General features: G+C 45.6%; 1 protein-coding gene across 1 annotated transcript in view; it reads left to right on the top strand.

The window, feature by feature from the left end:
• LOC119934805 (ATP-binding cassette sub-family C member 11-like) overlaps window positions 1-19126 on the top strand; it is a 34951-nt gene that overhangs the window by 11464 nt on the left and 4361 nt on the right. Inside the window, exons 9-20 of the mRNA XM_038754341.1 lie at window positions 495-567; window positions 1165-1368; window positions 3892-4095; window positions 4558-4633; window positions 5676-5798; window positions 7657-7835; window positions 10585-10811; window positions 12204-12341; window positions 13505-13691; window positions 15036-15125; window positions 15548-15737; window positions 17854-18013. Coding sequence (XP_038610269.1) covers window positions 495-567; window positions 1165-1368; window positions 3892-4095; window positions 4558-4633; window positions 5676-5798; window positions 7657-7835; window positions 10585-10811; window positions 12204-12341; window positions 13505-13691; window positions 15036-15125; window positions 15548-15737; window positions 17854-18013 — 1851 coding nt within the window. The remainder of the gene's footprint in view (window positions 1-494; window positions 568-1164; window positions 1369-3891; window positions 4096-4557; window positions 4634-5675; window positions 5799-7656; window positions 7836-10584; window positions 10812-12203; window positions 12342-13504; window positions 13692-15035; window positions 15126-15547; window positions 15738-17853; window positions 18014-19126) is intronic.

Below are 19126 nucleotides of genomic sequence, written 5' to 3'. Positions count from 1 at the left end.
GCTCAGGAGAGAATAATCGAACCAAGAAACCCATTCCCTTCCCTCAAGGAGCTTACAGTCTTTCCAGAGGAGGTAGGCCTTGAGCTAAAGTTTCAGAGAGAGGAATAGGGTGATCAGGTGGCCAAGACTGTTCAGTTTACGTGGAGAAGGAGCTTCTGCATGAGCACAGATAGTACAGATAGTAAAGGAGTGTGAAGAAGTTCCAGAAACCCCATCCTTGTCCAGTCCTCCTGGAGTTGGGTTGGATTGGGCTTCTGGCTGATGGCTCAGAAGGTAGGCTGGCCACACAGCATTGGTGCCGACAGCAGGATGGCAGTGACAACACCACAGAAACATGCAAGAGGCTGGTTGAAATGTGAGCCCATTGTGGGCAGTGATTGTCTCTGTTGCTAAATTGTACTTCCCAAGGGCTTAGTACAGTACTCTGCAACACAGTAAGCGCTCAATAAATATGATTGAATGAATGACTCCTAACAGCTATCGACATTTCCTAGGTATCATCGGGTGATCAGTTCTTGTTGCCTGAATAGAGACTTACAGATCCTGCCCTTTGGAGACCTGACTGAAGTGAGTTTACTCAGTTGCTTGAGCTAATAAGTCCCATCAGTCCTGCCAGTAATACATTAACCACAAAATCCTCAGGCTGAAGCAGAAACCCTCAATATGATGCGTATCTACCTTTTTTTTTTCAGTTTTACTTACGCTGGCCAGATAACCTGGGTCAGACAGGAAAATTCTGGGTCGTCCAGACCATTTTAGAATTATTCTAATTATTCTAATGTCCTGGAAGTGTGACTGCCCCACAGCAGTAACAGTAACAGTAACCAACTGTCTGGGTTACCTTATATGACCTCTAGCTGCTCTTCCTTGCTTGAAAAGCTCGGATTTATGTACCTGGGCTGGAGCATGCTCAGTACATGTGTTTATTTAGGTCTCACAGCATTTTGGGCCTTGAGCCCATTCTAAGGAGAGTTTTGACTTGTGTAACTATCCTTTGCCAGTTCAGTCCCCTGAAATGAGCTAAAGAGTGGTCTGACTCCCTCCAGTATACGCAAAGGCAAATGCTGGGTTAACCCAACCATCGTCATCTGGGGGTAGTGAATCCCTGAACTTAACTGGGTGACTTTCTCACACCAAGCATTGTGCTCTTCTTCCCCTCTAAAGATAGGCGAGCGAGGCCTCAATCTCTCTGGGGGCCAGAAGCAGAGAATCAGTTTGGCTCGTGCTGTTTATGCTGACCGAGAGATTTACTTACTGGACGACCCCTTGTCAGCCGTAGACGCCCAGGTCGGAAAACACATTTTTGAAGAATGCATCAAAGAAAAACTTAGAGGGAAGACTATTATCCTTGTCACTCATCTGCTGCAGGTACCAGAAGCCAAAATTCACACTGTGCTTCTCTCAGCTGGGGGAATGTTCCACACTTTTAAGGATTTTACAGCCTTGCAGATAGTCACTTGCCGATGCACCTAGGAGCAGGATAATTACATTGGGCAAGTTGTAAAGGAAGCATATTGGATTCATTTTTATTACTTTTGGGCCCACCAGAGAGGCAAGCTTTTTCTTTGCAGGACTACATTTGCAAGGAGGGGATTCAGTACCAAAATCAATCAATCATTCGTATTTATTGAGCGCTTACTGTGTGCAGAGCACTGTACTCAGCACTTGGGAAGTACAAGTTGGCAACATATAGAGACAGTCCCTACCCAACAGTGGGCTCACAGTCTAAAAAGTGTCATTCCTATCTGATAGGTCTCCATACTGGCTCTTTTACCAGTTATCTATTATAATAAAGCAATAATTATAATTATAATATATGAATAATTTATTTAGAAAACTGAGTATCTTCTGGAATTCTTACAAATGTTCTTCCCTTTGCCATGTGGAAACCAAAATCGAGACAAATCATGGAATCCCACACAGTGATAAAGATTCCCAAGAAGACATCTAGACTAGATTCCCAATTGGGATGTCCCATAGCCCTAGGATGTAATGAAAAACTCCCATTTGAGCACTGAGAATTTCCTCAGGCCTCCATTTTTTATTTCCCTTACCGTTTATGGATGTACTCTCCCATACCCCATAAACACAGTGAAATAAAATATGGAAGTGCCCCAACTGGGCAAGCTGAACTGGAACCTCACTGTTATGGAAACAGCATGTCATAGTAGATAGAGCATGACTTGGGAGTCAAAAGGTTATGGGTTCTATTCCCCGCTCTGTCACTTGTCTGCTGTGTGACCTTGGGCAAGTCACTTCACTTCTCTGGGCCTCAGGGACCTCATCTGTAAAATGGGGATTGAGACTGTGAGCCTCACATGGGACAGGGAGTATGTCCAACACCATTTACTTATATCCACCCCAGCTCTTAGTATAGTGCCTGGCACATAGTAAGCACTTAAAAGATACCATTATTATTATTATTATTATTATCATCATCATCATTATGGTGGGTGAACAATTCCCTTCTCTTTGCACCTCCTTCCCCAAATTTCCATCCAAGGGAAAGCAAGGAAAGTGGTGTGCTCACAGATAACTGATTCTGACATCAGACCTTCCTAACCAAAGAATCTCTGAATCCTCGAGCTAAGAGTAGCCTTGAGAGGTCATCTGGTGCAGGCCCCTGTTCTAGCAATGACTACCTATCTTTCTGGGCAGAATTCATTCTTTCATTCAATCATATTTATTAAGTGCTCACTGCATGCAGAGCACTGTACTAAGTGCTTGGGAAGGTACAATGCAACAATAAACAGTGACATTCTCTGACCACAATGAGCTCACAGTCTAGAGGTGGGGAGATAGAGCCACGAGAAGCAACATGGCTCAGTGGAAAGAGCCCGGGCTTTGGAGCCAGAGGTCATGGGATCAAATCCCGGCTCCGCCAACTGTCAGCTGTGTGACTTTGGGCAAGTCACTTAACTTCTCTATGCCTCAGTTACCTCATCTGTAAAATGGGGATTAAAACTGTGAGACCACCGTGGGACAACCTGATCACCTTGTAACCTCCCCAGTGCTTAGAACAGTGCTTTGCACATGATAAGTGCTTAACAAATACCATCATTATTATTATTATTGCTATAGGCATCAATACAAATAAATACAATTATAGATATAAACAGTGCTGGGGGGCTGGGAGGCTTGGGAAGAACAAAGGGAGCAAGTTAGGGCAACACAGAAGGGAGTGGGAAATGAGGAAAAGTGGAGTTTAGTCTGGGAAGGTCTCTTGGAGGGGATGTGCCTTCAATAAGGATTTGAAGAGGGGGAGAGTAATCACCTGTCAGATTTGAGGAGGGAGAGAGTTCCAGGCCAGGGGCAGGACGTGGCCCAGGGGTCGGCAGCAAGACAGGTGAGATCGGGGTGCAGTGAGAACACAAAAGAGTATTCAATCATTTCTAAAAGCTCTCCAGGAATGGGACTCCACACCTTCCCTCAGACACCCATCCCAATCTATCTAGTCTGTCCTCTAACCTAGAACCCAAGCCATCTAGTTCATAAAGAACTCCATAAATTCTCAATCTACTGTTGATTCATGCTGATCGAACCCACTGGGCACTGATTCATGGTAATAATGCAAATAATAATAGCGGTACTTGTTAAGTCTTAATACTTGTTAAGTGCTTACCCTGTGCCAGACACTGTTCTAAGTGCTGGGGTAGATACAAGATAATTGGGTTGGAGCCAGTTCCTGTCTCACAAAGGGCTCACAGTTTTAATCCCCATTTTAGATGAGGTAACTAAGGCACAGAGAAGTTAAATGGCTTGCCCAAGGTCACACAGAAGACAAGTGGTGTAACCAGGATTAGAACCCAGATCTTCTGACTCCCAGGCCGGTGTTCTTACCACTAGACCACACCTCTTCTCTTGTAACCTTTTCCTTTCTTTCGACCCCAGTATTTAGAGTTTTGTGACCAAATCCTTGTCTTGAAGAACGGAAGAATACGTGAAAAAGGCACTCACATTGAACTGATCCAAAAGCAAGGACAGTATGCTCAACAAGTTCAAAAGTTACACGAGCAGACTCCAAAGGTAATTTCCATTGCTCTTTCAAAAAACCTTCAATCCCAATCCTTGGAGGAGCTCCATGATATTCACCATGTCAGTTGCTGAAGCATTAATGACCTTCTTCCTAGAATGTGAAACTCAACGTAGAAAGACCAGAAATGGAAATGGAGATGGAAACACAGACGGATCCTGATTCCCAAGTGACATCTGCAAACGGATTTAGAACTCCCGGTAATGACGTTTTAATTATTCCATAAGAATAATCCCCTGCCTCATAGGAGTCTGGAGTCGAGGGGAAATTCCATTACATTCATCTAATCTCTCCACTTGTTTCCAGGTAGAAAAAAGTGGATTTTCCCTGGGAAGCCAGTAGACCCTCCAACCCTAGAAATCTTAAAGAAAATGTCATTTATAAGTCCTGGAATGTATAGTGATTTATTTTCCCCGAGGAAGAAAGCTGGCCCTGTAACTTCTTGAAGTCTCTCCTAACTCTAACAATCTACACTTCTAGGATTCCCATTTGCCTTTTCCCCTGCCTTAGGACTGGGGAATCAGCTTACTCAGAAGGAAAAAATAGAGCAAGGTTCAATGAGTTGGAAAATCTACCACCACTACATCCAGGGAGCAGGAGGTACAGTGGGGCAGCCCTGATTCTGGGGCTTTTTTTCTTTTTTGGCTGATTCTTCCTTTCCAGGGACAGCACCCGAACACCTTGACTTTCTACCACAGCCGGCATACCTGGGTACCCTGCTCTGACCTCTGAACCCTATGTGACACTTTCACTGGCTGAAACCAGAGTCGGAGAGGAGAGGAGAGGAGAAGAGAGGAGAGGGGAGAGGTGGTAGAGGTCAGATGCAGGTCTGGGCAGAATCTGTGCATAATTTTCAGCAGTTGAGTTGTCTGCCTCAGGACATCACAGCTTCCAATCCCGATCAGCTCAGAGGGCTGCATAGAAGACCTTAACCCTAACACCAACTCTCTGCCCTGTATTATTTATAACAAATAATGGTATTTGTTAAGCATTTAACTATGTGCCAGGCACTGTACTCCAATATTTATGGCTTAGTGGAAAGAGCACGGGATTTGGAGTTAGAGGTTGTGGTCTTCTAATCTCAGCTCCACCACTTGTCAGCTATGTGACTTTGGGCAAGGCACTTCACTTCTCTGTGTCTCAGTTGCCCATCTGTAAAATGGGGATTAAGACTGTGAGCGCCACATGGGACAACCTGATCACTTTGTATCTACCCCAGCACTTACAACAGTTCTTGACACATAGGAAGCGCTTAACAAATACCATCATCATCATTATTATTTTTGTTATTATTATAGTGGGCGGGAAATCTGATCTCTGGCTTACCCATGAGGAAACTGAAATAAGGAGTGGGGAGGTGAAGTAGGCTGACTTTGACCAGAACTTCTAAATCACCCGTCTCCTCTTCAACTGGAAACGCTTGTAGTGGAAGAAGCCATGATTCAAATGCCTGCTCTTGCCTTTTCATATCCTGTGCCTAACTGAGTGCTAAGTAGGACACGTATCCAGGACATAGGGTTTGGGTCTTTGAAATGGGGATTTGGTGACACTGTTTGGGCTACTAGCCTAGAACCTTCCTGAGAGGAGCCTCCCTGCTACCGCTATGCCAATGATGTTTAAAGTGTTTTATTCTCTGTCTTAGGTTACCTAATTATGGTCTTGATCTTCTTCCTGATGACGCTGAGTATCAGCATCTCCGCCTTCGGCTACTGGTGGCTGAGTGGGTGGTTAGGACAGGGTGCGGTGGTAAGTGCAGCCAAGCTGGGTCCTGCAGCTTTGAAGAGCCTCCTGGAATTCCTTCCCCGGGGGTGTGTGATGAGCAGGCCTGCAGATAGAAAGGTGATGAGCAGGTTTGGGACGTAGTTCCCCGGGGCCGGCAGGTGAGAGAGAACCCAGGTGACTGGCTACTGTCCTGGACCAGCAAGAGAGAGAGGTCGACAGCACTGGGAGGTTTCCACTGTTGAGAAGCAGCACGGGGTAGTGGATAGAGCATGGGCTTGGGAATCAGAGGTCATGGTTCTAATCCCGGCTCTGCCACTTGTCTGCTGTGTGACCTTGGGTAAGTCACTTCACTTCTTCAGGCATCGGTGTAAAATGGGGATTGAGACAGTGAGCCCCATGTGGGATAGGGACTGTGTCCAACCCAGTTTGTTTGTATCCACCCCAGCACTTAGTAGAATGCCTGGCACACAGTAAGTGCTTAAAAAACACCACAATTATTATTATTATTATTCTCTGGAGTCTTCCTGAGTCTTGTATTTCCCCAAGCCCCACCGTTGGCCCCGGGTCTCCCGGGTCCCCCACCTCTGGGTCTGAGATTCCTTAGAAATGTAGGTCTTGTTTACTTCATTCCACCTTTCTTTCGCCCTGTTTCCCCTTGTTTTCCTCCCCAGTCCTCTCTCCCCACTCATTTCAGCCCTGTGGTGCTTAATCCCAAGGAGGGTACAACCTGCCCAAGTCTCAAACAGGTGCCAGCGCTCAAAAAGGTAGCACTTTGCCCTGGGCTTCATCCAGTAGGTGACACTTTAACTGGTTCCTAGCTCTCTGCTGTGATGTACCAACTCCCTCGGGGTGCCAACCTTGATCAAGGGGTGGGTAGGGTGCCAGGATGGAGGTTGTCCCTCTCTGTCATGGTCATTTATTCATTCATTCAATCGTATTTATTGAGTGCTTACTGTGTGCAGAGCACTGTACTAAGTGCTCTAAACTGCGAGCTCGTTGTGGGCAGGGAATGTGTCTGTTATACTGTACTCTCCCAACCACTTAAAATAATACTTTACACACAATAAGCACTCAAAAAATACGACTGAATGAATGGATGAATGAATGCTTGGGAGAGTACAAAATAATAATAAACAGACACATTCCCTGCCCACAATGAGCTTGCAGTCTAGAGGGGGAGGCAGACATGAATGTAAATAAATACAGATATGTCCTTAAGTGCTGTGGGGCTTGGAGGGGTGATGAATAAAGGGAACAAGTCAGGGGGATGGGAGAAGTGGGAGAAGTGGGAGTGGGAGAAGAGGAAAGCAGGGCCTCTTGGAGGAGATGCGCCTTCAGTAAGGCTTAGAAGCAGGGGAAAGTAGTTGTCGAATTTGAGGAGGGGTGTCAACATCAGAGTTGAGGATGAATGGGGAGAGGGGTTGCAAATCTCAAGACTCCTTTCAAACATTCCCTCTTGGAAATAGATCCATAGCAGGGAAATTCCCCAACATTCCCAGAGGAGCACTGGGCAAGGAAGGGGCAAGGTTCCAGAATTATTTCTAAATTCCCAGGTGTTCTCCCTCCTACTTGGACTGCAAGCCTTGTTTGGGGCAGGGACTGTGTCTGACCTGAACATCTTCTATACCTCCTTGTCTATATCTTCTATATTTATTTGTAAATATATATTTATATTATTTATAAAGAGATATATTTATATTTTCTATACCTTGCTGTTAGTACAGTGCTTGGCACAGAGTAAGTGCCTAAAAATGCCACTATTATAATTATTATTATTAATAAATAGTTTCCATAAGACAGTGTGAATCCAGGGGAGGCCTTTGGCTCTCTTCTACTAAGAATTGGCTCACCCCTGCCTCTTCCTTTAAGACCAACAGCAGTAGCAGCAGCAACAACAGCAGCCAGAACAACAAAACAGGACGGCCGCAGCATTTTAGACAACCCCCGTCTGCCCTTCTACCAGCTGGTGTACGGAGTCACCGGCCTGGTGATGATACTGACTTTTATTAGCTCATCGGGCAGTTTCACGCTGACAACAAAAAAAGCCTCCTCGGCTTTCCATAACAACATTTTCAAGAAGGTAAGGTCAGAGCCGTAGAGAAGCAGCATGGCACAGTGGATAGAGCACAAACCTGGGGCTCAGAAGGACATGGGTTCTAATCCTGGCCCCACCACGTATCTGCTATGTGACCTTGGGCAAGTCACTTCACTTCTCTGGGCCTCAGTTACCTCAACCCTAAAATGGGGATTGAGACTGTGAGCCCCATGTGGGAGAGAGACCCTGTCCAACCTAATTTGCTTGTGTCCACCCCAGCGCTTAGTATGGTGCCTGGTACCTAGTAAGAATTTAACAAATACCACAGTTATTATTATCATTAAAACCATTTTCTGGAGCACTGGTTTTGTACTTTTGTAGGCTGGGTTAGAGGAATATATGGGGAATCAAAGGTTTAAGGGAAAAAGCTCAGAGGTGAGGAGAGAATCTGGCTCAGAATCTGTCATTCATTCATTCATTCATTCAATCGTATTTATTCATCATCATCATCATCAATCGTATTTATTGAGAGCTTACTATGTGCAGAGCACTGTACTAAGCGCTTGGGAAGTACAAGTTGGCAACATCTAGAGACGGTCCTTACCCAACAGCGGGCTCGCAGTCTAGAGGGGGGAGACGGACAACAAAACATATTAACAAAATAAAATAGATAGAATAGTAAATATGTACGAGCAAAATAGAGTAATCAATCTGTACAAACATATATACAGGTGCTGTGGGGAGGGGAAGGAGGTAGGGCGGGGGGGATTCCTTCAGCTCTGACCCAGAGAATTCTGGAGTGGGGGTTGTGTTCTTGAAGAAACTCAGGGACAGTTGTGTCCATTGTACCCAATTGTTACAGTTGTTTCACTGTGTGGCCTTCAGCAAGTCATTTTACCTCTGAGTCTCAGTTTTCTCATCTGTACAATGGGGATAGGATACCTGCTCTTCCCACTCTTAGACTGTGAGCTCCAAGCCTTTGCTCAAGGAGAGCAACCCCTTTCCCAATTGCTGCCCACCAACCTGGCCTGTCCACTACAGGAGTGGCTCAGTGGAAAAAGCCCGGGCTTTGGAGTCAGAGGTCATGGGTTCGAATCCAGCTCCACCACATCTGCTGTGTGACCTTGGGCAAGTCACTTAACTTCTCGGAGCCTCAGTTACCTCATCTGTAAAATGGGGATGATGACTGTGAGCCCCACGCGGGACAACCTGATCACCTTGTATCCCCCCAGCGCTTAGAACAGTGCTTTGCACATAGTAAGCACTTAACAAATGCTATTATTATTATTATTATTATAGGCATCTCTTCCAAATCTGCCCTATGTCTATCACCACCATCACCACCAGTCACATGTCAGGGGGGGCCAGTTAAGCCGGGGTCCCTGCTCCTAGGGTGGTGGTGGTCGGAGGGGACAGTCATCCTGGCTTTGGGAGTGACACCATCCTCATCGTGATTCCTGAATCTGGACACCGGCCTTAGCCCTGGACCACCTAACAGGCTGCCTGAGTGGGCCGGAGAGAGACAGGCCCCTGGTTCATCATCAGGAGGCCCTGAGGCCGTGGGCAAGAGAAAACTCACAGGTTCTGGAACTGGGAAGGGGAGAACTGGCCTACTGGTAGGAGGGATTAAAGCCAGAGCCAGCATCTTGGCCCCACTCCTGCCCCACCTTCCAGATCCAGGATCCAAGTAGGCTGGCCTATAGCAGCCTGCCGTGTCCGAAAGCAGCAGGGTGTAGTGGCTAGAGCATGGACTTGGGTGTCAGAAAGTCTTGGGTTCTAATCCCAGCTCCACCACTTGTGTGCTCTGTGGCCTTGGGTAAGTCACTTTACTTCTCTGTGCCTCAGTTACCTCATCTGCAAAATGGGGATTAAGACTGTGAGCCCGATGTGAGACAGGGACTGTGGCCAACTTGATTAACTTGTATCCACCCCAGCACTTAATACAGTGCCTGGCACATACTAACTGCTTAACAAATATATCATAATTATTATAATTATTATTAAAAGCTGCGGGGGCCCAGGGAGGGAGTCTTCGTAGCCTCATGGAGTGGAATCTCCTCCTCTAGATTGTAAACTCAATCAATCAATCAATCAATCAATCAATTGTATTTATTGAGTGCTTACTGTGTGCAGAGCACTGTACTAAGCGCTTGGGAAGTACAAGTTGGCAACATATAGAGATAGTCCCTACCCAACAGTGGGCTCACAGTCTAAAAGGGGAAACTCAGTATGAGGAGGGAATGTGTCTGCTTATGGTCATATTGCACTCTCCCAAGTGTTTAGTACAGTGCTCTGCACACAGAAAGGACTCAATAAATACAATTGAATGAATGAATAATAATAATGGCATTTGTTAAGCACTTACTATGAGCAAAGCACTGTTCTAAGTGCTGGGGTAGATACAAGGTAATCAGGGGGTTCCATGTAGGGCTCACAGGCTTCATCCCCATTTTACAGATGAGAGAATTGAGGCCCAGATAATTTAAGTGACTTGTCCGAGGTCACACAGCTGACAAGTGGCAGAAGTGGAATTAGAACCTCCGACCTCTGACTCCCAACCCAGGCTCTTTCCACTAAGCCACGCTGGAATGAATGAATGGAGCTGGTGTCCCTGACCATACAGTAGCTCCCATCCCTGGGGACTGGGGCACCTGCCCCCCACTGCTACTCCCTAGTTCAACTCTGCCTAAAAGAATGTGTATTCTGGCAACTGAAGTGAGTATTTTGCTATGTCAGCACAAATTCCCTGCTGACCTCCCCATTCTCCCCCTTGATCGGTTTCTCCTCTCTGCAGGTCCTTCGCTGCCCAGTGAGTTTCTTTGACACAACTCCTACCGGAAGACTCTTGAATTGTTTCTCTGGAGACCTGGATGAGCTGGACCGGAACCTTCCAATTATTGTGGAAGAGTTCTTGCTTTTGGTTTTTATACTCATGTCAATTTTCACCATCATTTTAGTGTTGTCTCCCTATTTTCTGGTCGTGGGAGGCATCCTCAGTGCTGTCTTTCTCACCATATTTAGGTAAGCAGCTTTTCCATTCTGCTTCGTGACAGGCTCCAGGACACTGGGATCAACATCTTTCATGTTGTTGGATTGTGGGTTACAGGGTTTGGCCATTCAAGATTTTCCAGGCAAAGCATTTTTCCTGCTTTAATTCATTATAATAATAATTATTATTATGGTATTTGTTAAGCGCTTACTATGTACCAAGCACTGTTCTAAGTGCTGGGGTAGATACAAGGCAATCAGGTTGTCCCACGTCTGGCTCATGTTCTTAATCCCAATTTTACAGATGAGGTAACTGAGGCACAGAGAAGTTAAGTGACTTGCCTAAAGTCACACAGCTGACAAGCGGCGGAGCGGGATTAGAACCCATGACTCTGACTTCCAAGCCTGTGCTCTTTCTGCTAAGCCACGCTGCTTTCTCTGGCTTACCACACCCTGCAAGGAAGAGTATTCAATGTCTTCCGCAGCCTTCTTTCTCAAACCCTGGGAAGATGGTACCTGGGACTTGGAGACTCTGCTTTTAGAGGAGACGCTAAACAGGGATGGCTAGGAGCTCAGTCTGAGCAAGTTAACTTCAGGAGCCCTGCCCCACCCCAATCTCCCACCCCCAAACCCATGGGCTCAATACCAACATCATCCAGGTGACCTGCAGGAGCCAGGGACCAGGATATCACTTGCTCAGAGTTCTGCTCCCTGATTATATCAGGCCTTTCACCTCAAATTGACAAAGAGCATTCGCCACTCAGGACTACCAGTGTGACTCGTACAAAAAAACCACAAGGAGTGTGGCAGACCCATTACAAAAAGCGTCCAAACAGTTGACTTAAAAATTAATCCACCAAATGGTAAAGAAGAACATCTATCCTTATAGTTGATAGCTAAAATCCATACTCATTATCCTGCTTTAACAACAGGTATCAACGCATAACACATCCGTCTACTTCCATGTTATCCAGTGAATCCCCCAAATGTCCCAGAAGCCTGTTTCTTCTTCCGCCAACTGCCCTTTCAGGATCAAGTCAGATTTGTCCCATCAAAGAAATAGGTGCTTGGGCTCCACCCTGATCTCTGTCTATCCTGTGAGGAAATAAATCCTGTTTCACAAGGGGAGTAGGGCCCAGAATGAAGAAAGGAATTGCCTAAGGTCAGTGGTGATGTTGGATACAGAATCTTAATAGGGCACCTACCTTCAATTCCAAAGCTATAGGCCGAGTCACTACTTCTCTGGTAGCAGGGCTGGTCACAGTCTCACCCTGAAATAGCAACTGAACTCTCTTCATCACTGCTTCTCTTAGAAGAACTGGGCCACTGAGACTGAGGTGAAGGCGAGGCCAGACAGATCAAGAGTAGGCCTAAAAGAGTGTGTGGGTTGTAAACTGTGTATGACCGGCTTTCCTCGTGTCATAGAGTCTTCAAGGCATCCATCAGGGTGATTAAGAGAATGGAAAATTGCAGCCAATCGCCACTCTTCTCTCACATTCTTACTTCCATGCAAGGCCTGAGCTCCATCCACATCTACGGTAAAACAGAAGACTATATCCAGCAGTAAGCCACACATTTTCTGCTTCCTGAGTGCGGGGCTTGGGAAAAAGCGGTTGTCAGGAATGGCCGGGGAGATAGGGGCCTGGAGGATTTCCCTCCGACAGGATTATTCAGTGGTATTTATTGAGCACCTACTATCGTTAATAATAGTAATAATTTTAGTATTCATTAAGGGCTTACTATGTGCCAAGCACTGTACAGATGAGGGCTGGGCCAGATACAAGATAATGAGCCCCTGTCCCACATGAGATTAACAGTCTAAGAGGAAGGAGAACGGGAATTTTGTCCTCATTTTACAAATGAGGCACAGAGAAGTAAAGTGATTTGCCTAAGGTCACAGAGTACACAAGTGGCAGAGCCAGAATTAGGACCGAGGTCCTCTGACTCCTAGGCCTGTGCTCTTTCCATTAGGCTACGCTGCTTCTCTGTTTATGGAGGGCAAAGCACTATAATGTAAAATGCTTGAGAGGGCCACATTCCCTGTCCTCAGAGAGCTCAGAAACTAATGGTGAAGACAGGCAGCAAAAACGTTTATAAATAGGTGGGGCTGGAAGAAGAACAAGGATAAAAACAGATCTCACCTGTGTCTGAATCAATTAGCATCTTTTACTAAGGGTCTAAGAGAGTATTAACAACATTAACAATTACGTTACATTATTTCTTCCTTTGTGTATCTACTGTCAGTTTCTCTATCCCTCTCCCAGCTTACAGTTTTAGTTTCCCAAACGTTCATGATCCAGGAACCATTTCTGAGTCATCATCCTTGTACTTTTTCACATTTAGCACAAGGCTAGGCACACAGTTAGCGCTCAGCATATGAACCAAATAATCGTAACAATGATGAAGTGGGGGAGGAGGAGAAGGGAGAGGAGGAAAATGAGAAAGAGGAGAAAAGCCAACTACATTCATGGATTCAGAGCTCCACAAGCTTACTTCCTAGTAGCCACTCACACAACTCTCCCAGTCTAGGCTATGGGGAAAATACTAGCCCCACCTGGCCTTAATAGTATAAACAACATGAATTTTCATACTTTCTGAGCCTGAAGTTTTGGTCCCCCAAATTCAATCATTCCCTAACTGGGCTGAAGCAGGTTTGACTTTCTGACATCTGTTTCCTCCATATCATGAACGTCTCACCCATATTAATCCCTGGACTTCCAACCCAGATTCAGAACACTAACCGATGAGAACTGCAACTATGTCTTGCTGTTTATGTCCTCAATGAGATGGATGACGTTGCGGCTTGAGCTCCTGAGCCACTTCGTGACCCTGGCTGTGGCCTTGTTTGTTGTCTTGGGTCCGCCTTCCATTTCCTCTTCATACAAAGCCATGGCGATGAGCTACGTCCTCCAGGTAAAATTAATGCTTCAGTACCTCAAATCGATTGGGTGCTCTCATTCTCCAAAGGTCTTTGCCTTTGGAGGCAGCATGGCCAAATAGAAGGAGTGTGAGACCTTGAGGCAGGAAACTTGGGTTCAAATCTCAGCTTTGACACAGACCTGCTGTGTGACCTTGGGGACTCAGTTTCCTCATCTGTGAAATGGGGAAACGATACCGGCTTTTCCAACCTCTTGGACTGTAAGCTCCATGTGAGAAAAGGACTATGTCCAATCTGATTACCTTGCCTCGACTCCAAGGGATTTTCCCCTAGTAAGACCTGAACAAATATCATAAGTGTCATTATTGCTTTAACAGCAGTCATCTCAATCCTTGCAACAGTCCTGTGAGCCAAGGAAGGGGCAGATATTAGTACCCTATTTTGCCACTGAGGAAACTGAGGTCCAGAGACTCAGTTGTGTGACTATGGTCACGCAACAGGCTATTGAGAAAATAAAGAATAGAACCCAGGCCTCCTGATCTCCAGCCTCATGCTCGTGCTGCATATGGGCTGGGTGTTATAATAATAATAAGAATAAGAATAAAAATAATAATGGTATTTGTTAAGTGCTTACTATGTGGCAAGTACTGTTCTAAGCGCTGGGGTAGATACAAAGTAATCAGGTTGTTCCCCCATGGGGCTCACAGTCTTCATCCTCATTTTACAGATGAGGTCACTGAGGCCCAGAGAAGTGAAGTGACTTTCCCTAGGTCACACAGCAGACAAGTGGAGGGGTCAGAATTAGAACCCGGGTCCCCTGGCTCCCAAGCCTGGGCTCTTGCCACTAAGCCACGCCACTTTCCCAACCTTTCCCACCTCTTTCAACCTTTCCAGAGTTCTCCATCAGCCTCAACTGAAAAAAAAATGTTCACTATTTAACTTACAAGACTTTCTGTGCAGGGAACAGCATTGTGAATGGAAAGTTACTGGAATGTGTAGTTTATTATTTCTCATGTGTGGCTATTGTCAGCCGGGATGATTTCCTCAGGAAAATCTCTGTGCTCACTTGTCCTTGGAGAATGCTGCAAGACAGACTTCTAGAGTAGTTTGTGCCTGTGCTTGGACACTGATGGAGTGAGGCTCAGAGTGACCACTGGCACCATTCATTCCACTGACAAAAACGGGGAAAGTCAAACCCCATGGGGGAGACGATGCATGCACATCTGTCTGCTTTACTCTCCATCACTTTTCCTATTCTTTTTTCTCAGTCTCCTTAGGTCTCTGCCTCTCTGAGAGTGACAACCTTCCAGAGAGAAGTGAGCTGTTTGGCTAAAGCCCCAAAGAATTGCTAACATCTGGACATTTCTTCTTGGTTCTAGTTAGCCACCTATTTTCAGGCTTGCACCAGGCTTGGGGCAGAAACGGAAGCCAGGTTTACCAGCGCAGAGCGAATCCTGCAATACCAGGAGGTAGGAAACAATTCTTTCTCCTACAGTTCCCCTAACTATGAAACTATCACTGGTTTGAGGGCCCCTGGAGAGGGGCTTCCCTTCATACGCTTTGAGCAGAGCCTTGGGAGGAACGTGACCATGGGCTTGGGCGTCATAGGACCTGGATTCTAATTCCAGCTCTGCCACTTACCTGCTGTGTGATCTTGGGCGAATCGCTTAACTTCTCTGGGCCTCAGGTCCCTCACCTGTAAAATGGGGATTCAACACTTGTTCACCCTACTACTTAGACTATAAGCCCTTTGTGGTAGAGAGACTGTGTCCCATCTGTAAATATTGTATCTACCCCAGTGCTTGGCACATAGTAGGCACTTAACAAAAACCACAATTATTATTGGGAATATTAACTTTTTTCCTCCTCCATTTTCTCTTTTCAAAAACAGAAGTGCAACCCTGAGCCCCCACTGCATATCACTGGGGTGAACTGCCCAAAAGGCTGGCCCAACCGTGGAGAAATCACCTTCAAAGATTATCAGATGAAATACCGGGACAACAGCCCCATCATACTGCACGGGATCAACCTGACGTTCCACAGCCGAGAAATGGTGGGCATCGTGGGAAGAACAGGCTCTGGTACGAGGCTGACCCTGACCCTGACTCTGACCCTAACCCCTGCCCCCACAGCTGAACCTCTGGGAATCCGGCCCATCTTGAAAGCTTCCGAAATGTGGCTGGTTTACCAGCTCGTTACCCAATAATCTTCCCACCTACGACTCCCTTCCCGACAAATTCCACCCAGCCTGCCTAGAGTCACTTTAGTATTAACTGTAAGCTGGCTGTGGGCAGGGAGTATATCAGTTTATTGTTATGTTGTACTCTCCCTACTGCTTAGTACAGTGCTCTGCACACAGTAAGTGCTCAATAAACATGATAATACATACAACCTGACTGCAGGAGACTGGCAACTTGAAAAACCACAAAATTTGCAGGCATTTGGTAGTAGCTTCTGCTAGGAAGTTACAGGACAGAAGGGGGCAAGTCTTTGGAGTTGCACGAAAGTGGCTGCAGGAGGGGAAAGGGAAAAATGTAGTTCAAAAACAAATGGCACAAGGGAACAGACTATAGTTGTTCTAAGGAGAAGCATTGTGGCCCAGGGGAAAGAGAATGCTGGGAGTTGGAGGACCTAGTTTCTAATCCTAGCTCTCCCACGTGCCTGCTTTGTGTCCTTGGACAAGTCACTTCACTTCTCTGGGCTTCAGTTTCCTCATTTGTAAAATGGAGATAAAATACCTGTTCCTTCTCCCCTTTAGATGTGAGTCCCATTTGGGACTGGGCCGTGTATAATTTAATTGCATTTTTGTCTTCTTCAATGTATAGTGGTTGGCACAAAGTAAGTACTTAACAAGTACTTCAATTATTATTATTGCTAAACATTGGAAGTTGGGAGAGAGAGGAAGCAGGGAGGGGGGAATTAGTGCTAATGGTAGTTACTTTTATCTGACAAAAGTCAGGAATTTCAGTTTTTTCTTAGTACTTAAGTAAACCCATTTAAATCCAATGACTATGCTTTGGTTGTTTAGTTCAACCAATGGTACTTATTTAGCACCTTCTATGGGAAGAAGCCTTTACTGAGCACTTGGGAAAGTACAAGCAAGACATACATTCTCAGCCCTCACAGGACTTACAAAAACTTTGGGTATTCTGTGACATTCCTTGCCTCTGTCACTTGCACTGTAAGTCCAATTGCAGCTTTGAGTGCTTATATTGATCTCTGCTTCTTCCAAAACATTGTAAACTGTGTTCTAATCCCAGCTCTGCCACTTGTCTGCTGTGTACCTTGTGCAAGTCACTTTACTCCTCTGTGCCTCAGTTACCTCTTCCATAAAAATGGGATTAGGACTGTGAGTCTCATGTGGGACAGGGACTGTGCCCAACATGATTAAATTGTATCTACCCCAGGGCTTAATATAATGCCTGGCGCACAGTAAACACTGTGCCATTACAGTGCCATTAAAATGCCATTAAAAAAAAAAAGAGCTCCTCAGGGGCAGAGGTCATGACTGGTTCTTCTTCAGTCATGCTCCACAGTCAGCAGCAGGCACTCAAAGGGTATTATTGAAGGATGAAACTAACTGTCCAAAAAGGTAACAAACAGCCTTCTTGGCCTGGAGGACAGTTTAGTCTTAGACTCAGAGGAGGCCTCACTTGCCACTTTCCTAAACAGTAAAGTTAGGTCTTTTCCCAGGCAGGGTCGGTCCCATTATTTCATGATGGTATAAAGCACATTCCCCCACCCCCCCACCCCGCCCCCACCTAGCTGTGATGCTGTTCTCTAAGTTCTGGACCCTGGATCATCTCTAGTGTCAAGTTTGATAGGCTTGATAGGTGATTAGCAGATAAATTGACTCCTGGGGACTGTTTTCATTGTCATTCATCCCTTGGCTTAGATCTCTGCTTACTGCTGCTTCAACATGGTAGATAGAGCACAGGCCTAGGAGGGACAGGATATGTGTTCCAATCCTGCCTCTGCCATTTGAGCAAATCAGTTAAATTCTCTGGGTCTCAGTTTCTTCTTCTGTTCTCCCTCTCCAGTAGATTGTGAGTACTGTATAGGACAGGGTCTGTGTCTGACCTGATCATCTTGTATCTACCCCAGAGCTTAGTACAGTGTTTGGCACATAGTAAGCACTTCACAAACACCATGTTATTATGTTCACATGAGACTCAGTTTTCCCCCTTCTCCCTCCAGGAAAATCCTCTTTTGGGGTGGCACTATTCCGGTTGGTGGAACCTGCTGCTGGAAAGATCTACATCGACGATGTTGATATCTGTAGCATCGGTCTGGAAAATCTCCGAACCAAGCTCTCTGTCATTCCCCAAGAACCCGTCTTGTTTGTCGGCACAGTACGGTACAGACTGGGCTGGGCCCTCCTGAAACTCCAAACAATTACGGCCTTGCTCAGCTCACTCCAATGTACCATACCCATAATCGATTTATACAATACTCTCTAGCTTCCCTCTCAGTCACAATCTACCAATCAATCAATCAATCAATAATATTTAGTGAGAGCTTACTGTGTGCAGAGCACTGTCCTAAGGTCTTGGGAGAGTGTGATTTAATAGTACACCAAAATTGGTAGGCACGTTCCCTTCCCACAACGAACAAGTCTAGAGGGGGAGACAGATATTAATATAAATCAATAAAGTACATATATGTATATAAATGCTGTGAGGCTGAAGGATGGGTGAATAAAGGGAGCAAATCAGGGTGATGCAGAAGGGAGTGGGAGAAGAAGAAATGATATGTACATATCTGTAGTTATGCACACATCTGTCATTTATAATTTATGTACATATCTATAATTTATTCATTTATATTGGCTGTCCCTCTAGAATATAATCTAGTTTTGGGCAGAGAATCTGTCTGTTATATTGCTATATTATACTCTCCCAAGTGCTTAGCACAGTTCTCTGCACGCAGTAAGCACTCGATAAATACGAGGGCATAGTCAGGGAAGGCCTCTTGGAGGAGATGTGTCTTCGATAAGGCTTTGAAGGTGGGAGAGTAATTGTAGGCTATGAGGAGGGAGGGCGTTCCAGGCCGGAGGCTGGACATGGATGAGAGGTCAGTAGTGAGATAGATGAGATTGAGGTACAGTTAATAGCTTGGCAATAAATACAATTGAAAGAAAGAAAAAAGAAGAGTGACACGTGTGGGCTAGGTTGTAGGAGGAAATCAGGAAGGCAAGGTAGGAGGGGTCATGCTGGTTGAGGGCTTTAAAGGTGATGGTAAGGAGTTTCTGTTTGATGCAGAGGTAGGTGAGCAAACACTGGAGGCTCTTGAAGAGTGGGTAAACATGGACTGAACATTTTTGTTGAAAAATGCACAAAATGCATAACTCAAAGTAGAACGTATCAGCTAGCTCAGAAGAATTTATTTTGTAAACTGAAAGAAATACTCAGTTCTCCTGTGTTAGCAGGAACCAGACACATACTAGCTGGATAATATCTGCCAGCAGAGA

The sequence above is a fragment of the Tachyglossus aculeatus genome, chromosome 11 (assembly GCF_015852505.1).
Source record: "Tachyglossus aculeatus isolate mTacAcu1 chromosome 11, mTacAcu1.pri, whole genome shotgun sequence".
Lineage (NCBI taxonomy): Eukaryota > Metazoa > Chordata > Mammalia > Monotremata > Tachyglossidae > Tachyglossus > Tachyglossus aculeatus.
This window is presented reverse-complemented; position numbering and strand designations above follow the sequence as displayed.